This window comes from Malurus melanocephalus, unplaced genomic scaffold (assembly GCF_030028575.1).
Source record: "Malurus melanocephalus ecotype Western Australia unplaced genomic scaffold, MMel_1.1 scaffold_719, whole genome shotgun sequence".
Classification (NCBI taxonomy): Eukaryota; Metazoa; Chordata; class Aves; order Passeriformes; family Maluridae; genus Malurus; species Malurus melanocephalus.
In genome coordinates this window covers 216,030-223,740 of record NW_026623951.1, presented here as the reverse complement: position 1 = coordinate 223,740, position 7,711 = coordinate 216,030, and the positions used below count along the sequence as shown (strand labels likewise).

General features: G+C 37.5%; 1 protein-coding gene across 1 annotated transcript in view; it reads right to left on the bottom strand.

Moving 5' to 3' along the window:
* Nucleotides 1-1,151: 1,151 nt before the first annotated feature.
* The window catches only part of KCTD8 (potassium channel tetramerization domain containing 8), an 87,401-nt gene continuing 80,841 nt past the window's right edge, over nt 1,152-7,711 (bottom strand). Inside the window, exon 2 of the mRNA XM_057384561.1 lies at nt 1,152-2,453. Within this exon, the coding sequence (XP_057240544.1) occupies nt 1,993-2,453 (461 nt within the window). The 3' untranslated portion in view covers nt 1,152-1,992. The remainder of the gene's footprint in view (nt 2,454-7,711) is intronic.

Below are 7,711 nucleotides of genomic sequence, written 5' to 3'. Positions count from 1 at the left end.
TAGAATTATATCCACTATAGATTAAGTCATGGTTAAACAGTTGGAAACTTCATCAGGTAAAGGCCAGGAAGCCAAAGATTAGAAAAGAGAGAAAGTAAATGCTAAACTTGTCTAAGAAGCATTAAACTTTCAAAAGAAARAACAGGTGTTTTGGACCAGGAAAAAGCAAGCAAGGAACATAAAGGCAAACCTGAGAAGCCAGATCATTTCATACTTGACTGCATCAGTTTTGACTAGACTTATCCTGGGTACAGTCTTTAAGGTTATTAAAATGCTGTCAAAAGGTGTTGAAGCCAACTGATTAACTGAATAGGAGAACAACTAGTTCTAGGCAGATTAAGAAAAGAATCAGTGAATGAAGATGCTGAGCTCTTAGTTTTTTAAGTGGCCTTTAAGAGGACTAAAAYGTAATACAGGTATCAGGAATAAGCCTGGAATTTATAATACAAGAAGTCCTCTTTACTGTAGCTAAACCAGCTAAAATTACCATAGGATGTTAAACATCTCTTCTGATACAATTTTGCAGTTGGTGCTACAGWACATGTATGGAGATTACCCTTCTGAAAGAAAATGTGTACATCTGTGTGCTCACAGTAATAACTTCAAGTCTCTAAAACTCAGCAGCTCTCTTGTGAACTCCAGCAGTCCTTACCCATTTCAGCTATGGCTGTCTGAACCACAGTCGTCTTCTTGGTGTTCTTGTAATGAGAAAGGAATTTATTTTCCCATATCTGGGCTGAGATAACAGCTCTGCCATACACAGCAGACTATTCAAAGAAACTTTTCATTTGTAAATGTAGCACACTCTGCTGTGGTATTTTAAATCTTCTATTTCTAAGCTGATTTTTGTGAACTTGTCAAATTGGAACTGCTTTCTGCTCTGTTAGTAAAACCACTCAATTTTTTAGTTCATCCCCTGCTGCTTCTTAGCGTAACTCTCTTTCTCTTGCAGTCTGTGTGGCAGTTCCAATTAAATGGCACTACCCTAAATATTTTTTCCTACTCTTGGAATATGTTTTATGTTTTGGTTTTTTGGTTTTTTTTCAAACAGAGCAGGTAGGAAAATATTGAACAAAAAGTAAAACTTTGCTCAATTCTATTTAAAAAGGAGAGGAGATAACAACAGCCAAGAAAATCTACCAGATGGTTCTTTTAATAAATACATTAAAGTCTCTTTTATTTTTCTCCATTTTTAGCGACTAACATAACAAAAACTTTCAGACCATCAAACCAGTTTTCACAATCTGCCAAAAATTTGCATTTCACAGAAATAATCCTGACAAGCACTAATAGATGAACATTGTTGGTGCAATAGTAAAACAATATAAGGCATATTTACACCATCCTTACATACAGAACACTGTACACACAAAAAAATCACAGATCCAGAACAAAGTAAATTCAATCCCTTAGACATTTTATGTTTATAGGCTTGGTATCAAACAAATAATTCTCCAAGCAACAGACAACCTCTTGTTCTTGTGTGATTTATTTGTAACATTGTGCTCATGCAAAGTAGGTATTTGCTTTATTGCATTAACATTGAGAGAACGTTGGAAATTAGCTCTGGAACCAGTTCAGTTGAATTTTAAACCCTGTTTCTTTTCGTCCTTGGCAAGTCTGAGTCATTTTTAATGGTGACATAAAATGAAGTGTTAAATGATGATTGAGATTTTTATTTGGTAAGTTCCAAAACAATAATGAAGCTCAACTGACTATGGTTCGAAAACCTTCTTTCTTGACCATGCACTTTTTTTCTTTCCTATTATGAAGTGGTTTAGATGAGACACCTTTTGCATTTTTTTAAGTTTCTATCTTTTTATATATATTTTTAAAGAAAAACATGTACTATCCAACATCCACTGTTCACAGAAAGAAGTAAGCAGCAGGAATAGCTCTGGTGGCAGAGTCGGCCAGGAGGAGGACATCAGTAAGTTAGCAGCAATGTAACAAACACCAAATGCTCCAGATACGTCAGGAAAGTGTTGATTACTATAACCCGTATTTCTGTAAGAGTTCAGACTGCCAGGGACGTTTGCGCTCTGGAAAGTAATCTGGAATGTGGATTTTTTTAAAATCTTGAATACATTTTCTCATTTCTTCCTCAACACTCAGCTTCTCACACACCTTCTTTTTGGAAAGATTTGTTTCTCTGGACTTGCTAATGAGAGTTTGAAAGAGTTCACTGTTCCTGCGTTTGTCTGGTGCTGGTATCCACTGCACTGGGGCCTTCTTAGACGGGCGATCCAAAGTCAGGGTGTTTGGCTGATGGGCTGTGGATGGCTGAGTGCTGGTGGCATTTTCTTGAGGGGTGCTYGCTTCTGAGTGGCTGTCACAGCTTGAGGTGGACAACTCATTACAGGAAGTCCCACTTTCACTGCCCTTGTCCAAGACTTTGTCGTGCTTCCTTTCTTCGTGGTCTTGTTTGGGGGAAACGCTTCGTTGGGGGGGCCCTAATAGAAGGCAGGAGAGAAAAAGTATTAAGCAAGCACTGGTTTACACAGAAAACTCATAGACAGCATTTAGAAAAACATGATTCAGAGTCTCAGCTGGCAAAAGTTGTTGTCATTTCCTGCAGGCAAAAATACTATACCCAACTGGCACACAAATTGAAGGTCTGGTCCTCAAAATTCTCACTCCTACAAAAGTTTACAGAAAGAATATCTTCACTGCCTGCTTGAGAATCCACGTAACGAAGCGTGCATAATGCTCACAGATTAGCTGCACTGGAAATCCTTGCACACAAGTTTAAATGAGCTAGTTTGTTCTTACACTGCAAGAAGTTTATTATGATAAATTAGACTTTGTTGTAGAAGGGAAATACTACTGTACAATTTGCAAGCCTGTCACTTTAATAAAAATATTCCAAGGGCTTAGATTTAGTTTTTCTTTTTTTTCTGGAAGCTCTTGACTCACCTTCCCTTCACAGTCTACTGATACTCTGCTTTGCAGATGTCAACTCTGCAGAAGCCCTGGACAGAAAAAGGAGTATTAAACCTAGGATAACAGAGAGATCGCTCACTGCTGACAGAGTCTTTAGGATTTTGGGGTTTTTTTATCCTGTAATGATTTCACCACACTTTTTACTGTCAGTTGTTATCACAGACTTGCCTCCGTGCAAGCTCCAAATTCAGCTGTACACCCCCTACTGCTCAGGCTGGCAGGGAAAAGGAGGTTATAAAGTTATGGGTAAAGAGGCACTCTGCCATGGCAGGGGGAGCAGCCCAGCAGCCTCTTGGCAGGCACTGCTCAGCAATTCACACGCCTAAAAATCARATCTAGGCTCTTATTCCCTCCATATATCATTTTTGCTTTGAAGTCTTAAGCAGAATATGGATGTGAAAATTAAGTGGTAGCCGCTAAATCTGTACAAGCATTTTCAGTTTTGAAGCCTTATTTCAGAACTCCAGCTGTGAAGTGAAATGATGCTATTCTGACATCATATAAACGTCACAATCTTAATTTAGGACACTATCTAAAAATGACAGAAATATCTATGGAGTTCAAGAGGTGTTGGATTGGACCAAAAGGAAAAATTTTAAAACTGTTTAAGGATTGAAATGAAAATGTAGAGTGCRGATTCGGTTTTGCTATAAATCCTGAAAGGGTGAAAACAGGTTAGGCATGTAAATATCTTATGAAAACTAGATTATCCTTACAGTTTATGCAGACACCACCAGCATCAGTTAACTGCCTTTGCCAGTACCAAAACTCAGGGTATGACAGCCCTACTTTGGGTCACAATTGCAAGATTTTTTTATTTACTTAGCATTTTGTTGTTCAGAATTATAAATTAGAAATACAATTACAATTACAAAGAATGCAGAAGCAATATAAATACCCCAGTGTTCTTTTTGACAGTGCAGTTCTATGACTCAAAGGAATCTAAGATAATTGCAATATTTTATATGAAGCAGGAGAGAAACAAAACAAAGCAATACACAGAGGAAAATAAAGATTAGTCTAAAAACAGCAGCATTCAACAACCTGCTTTTCTTTTGTTTTAGCCAGCATCCCAGGAATCTGTGTCCCATTTCTCTAGTCCATCTAGAGAAACCCATGAATAATCAAGAGCCAAAGAGAGAGAAGAATCCTACAGCGCTTTTGCTTACATTATGCAGAGTGAAAAACACAAGCAATTTTCTACTCCATTATATTCAACCCAAATATTTAACACATGGATGCAGCAATTCCCCTCCTCTTTCTCTTTCACAAATATGTTCACCTTCTTAAATAGATTTACGTGCCTTCCTTCTACTGTTGTATCTGGCATTTCATTTCATACCTCGAATGATTATATGAATATGCTAAATTGAGAGTCAGCTGGCATTATGGAACGATTCTGGCTTTGCAGCACGCAATTATAAAACTGAGTAGTTAATCAGACAGTGATTTCAGTATTGTTGTTCTGATTTTCAATAACATGATTAACATCAATATCTAATCTAGTTTACAATCTTGGCTTCTTCAAATATAACAACACACTCTGACTAAGAAACTAAAGCATTTTGTGAGCAGTAGTCTTCAAGTTGCTTTCCTGCCCATTTTTATTCCTGCAACATCATATATCAAGATGTTATTTCTTGTTGGTCACTTCGTACTTAGTTCTTTATTGGCACTCCTTGCTTCTCTTGGGCTCAAACCTTTAACGTAGTAAGTATCTGTTTCAAAAAAGCACACTGAAATTCACCTTCAAGAATATTAAAAAAAAAAAATAATTCCCTATAAGATTATTCAGGAGTGTGACAATAGGCAGGTATTTAAATGCTTTTTTGGATCACAGCCCTGAGATTCAATACCTTATAGCACTGAGCTCGGTATGCTCCACTGAATCACCTAAATCCACAATGACTTTAATCGAAACACAAGTTTCTCCCACACCTCTCCTTTTAAAAATTAACAAATCCTCCCTCACAAAGAATTCTTTTTATGCCTCTGCACTGCCTTCTCAGTAGTGTGCTATTAACAGAAGCAACAGTTCTGCTAGAGGGAGGTCTTCTTCACAGTATTTTCTGCCTGCTGAAACATGAAAGAATTTAAAATATATACAAAATAATCTACAGATTTGTATGTTTTTCAACATCCAGGATTATCAGGAAAATTAGCTACATTTCTAATTCAGAAAACACCTCCTTATTGCCCTTTGTGCTGCCACACTCTCCACTGTACCTCCTCARCCATTCCAGAATAAYACATTCAAGTAGTTCACTCTACCTGAAACTACTTATTTTCCAGAAATGCAGAATAGTTCCTAAAAACTCAGACAAAGCATATTTGCTCCACTGTGCACATAGAATCATAGGATCATTTAGGTTGGAAAAGACCTTTAATATCATCAAGTCTAGCTGTTAACCTAATGCTGCCAAGTCCACATCTAACACTTAAAAAAAAAAGTCACTGACTTAAAAACCTGTCTCTACTTCTCCTGCCTGTTCCAGGACATCCACCAGCTTGTTCCCCAGCTTGGGGAGGCTGATGTGAGTCACTGTATCTTGTTCCTCTCCAACTCAACCTCCACTGCAAAGACATGTCCAGTCATCCTTTCCACTGCCAAGTACTCCAAATAGCTCCCAGGTGGCACTTGTCCTCCAGGCAGTTCCAGTAGACACTGAACTTTCTACTTCTTTTTCTTTTAATGCTCTTTCCTTGAAGCCTGCATCTCTCATAGAAAGTTATAAAGTGAGCCAGCCCTTTACCTTGGCTTACTCATCACCTCTGCTGYGGTGGTGTCAGGGGGTAACCCCAGGCAGCAACCATGTCTCAGGCAGCCCCTTTCTCACTCCCCCAGGAGCAGGATCCAGGAGAGAATCAGAAAGGTAAAAGCCAGAGAACTCATGGGTTGAGATGGAGACAGTTTAATAGGGAAAGCAAAAGCTGCTCACATGAGCAAAGCAAAACACAGAATGAATTCACCCCWTCCCAAGGGCAGGCAGGTGTTCAGCCATCCCCAGGAGAGCAGGGCCCCATCACAGGTAACCGTGACTTGGGAAGACAAACGCCATCAGTCCCAATATACCCCCCATTTCCTCCTTTTTCCTCACACTTTATATACTGAGATGATGTCACACAGTCTGGAATATCCCTTTGGTCAGTTTTGGTCACCTGTCCAGGCTGGGTCTCCTCCCATTCTCCCATGYACCATAACTTGCTCACCAGCGTGGCCACATGAAAAGCAGAGAAGGCTTTRGTTCTGCTCAGCAGCTAAAAAACATCTCTGTATTATCAACCCTGTGTGCAGCACAGATGTTTTTGCAATGAGGGTGGTGAGGCACTGGAACAGTTGCCCAGAGAGGTGATGGATGCCCCATCCCTAGAACCATTCCAGGCCAGGCTGGATGGGACTCTCAGCAACTCAAAGTAGTTGAAGAAGTCATTGCWCATTGCAGGGTGGAGATGACCTTTAAAGGTCCCTTTCCACGCAAATAATGCTTTATGATTCTTTTCTTTCTTTGGTCAAATGCCTGGTTTTCTGTATGCACAATGTCAGATGCATGAATTAACTTCCCCTCTCAGCTATTTTATTCCTACAGTGTCTCAAAGATAATTCTTTTGTTTATAATTCAGTTTATTTTTACTGCAGAATGTAAAAGAAGTTGTGAACATATGCATAGATTGCTGCAGTTAGCTATTTTAGTAACTACTGTGTTGAAATGAATAATGAAAAATCTTAGCTCTGGAGCACAATGGTTATAGCTGGATGCAAGACATGTAGATAAGAGTTGAAGTTGATATAAAAACAGTCATTTAGGGAAAAAAAAAACATAACCAACACTTTAAATGTGTTCAATATGCACCACCTCAATCAAGAAGGATGAAATCTGCTAAAAATATGTTTTCACTGTTGTTTCAGAAAATACACAAAAAAAAGTGAACTGACAAGTTTTATCAATTCCCTTGCTAGCACTATAAAAGAAAGCCTGTTTGTTGATTTAAGTAAAAACCTAAATCAATTTAAAAAAATCAAATAAACAAACTAAAAATCTTGAGTCTTTCTATGATGTAATTTTAGTGAAAACAAAGTTCTTGAGGGTATTTTGTCTTCATAATTTCCTGTTTCTTCAAATGTGCTTAAAACACCACACTCAGCTCTACTTGATACAGTCTACTGAATTAATGAAATAATCCAATTAATTAAATCAGTTCCTTTGAAATAATATAGCCATAAACAAAACTAACTCTTGCATAAGCAAAAAACCTTTTTCTAAATACTTTATATTTATTGAGAACTTCAACAAACATCTTCAAGAACATTTCTTCTTTTAAGAACATCTTCAAAAAATTGCAGCAAAATTGTTAGCAAAATTATGATATAAAGTACTGTAACAGTAAATAAATTTAATGTTTCTAGTTGATTTAATAAAAAATGAAAATGGGAGGGCAACAGTGTTTTGAACTGACATTATATTGAATGGCTCAGGAACATAGTAGCARTGAGAACAAAAGTTATTTTTATTTGTAGCTGCAGAAGAAATTATATATAATCTAGCAATATTATTTGCAGTTTGATTCATAATTTTTGCAATATGTTATTTATAAATGACTTTGCTTAAAATGCAATTTTTTCCACATTGTTTCACACTGTGAAACGTCTGTATTTTTAGAGGCTACACCAGACCATCAGTCTGGAGCACAGATATGCTAAACCCCTGAATGAACTTTTCCTCCACCTGCTATTTCAAAATTACCTTGGAGACAGAGAAAGATGAAACAT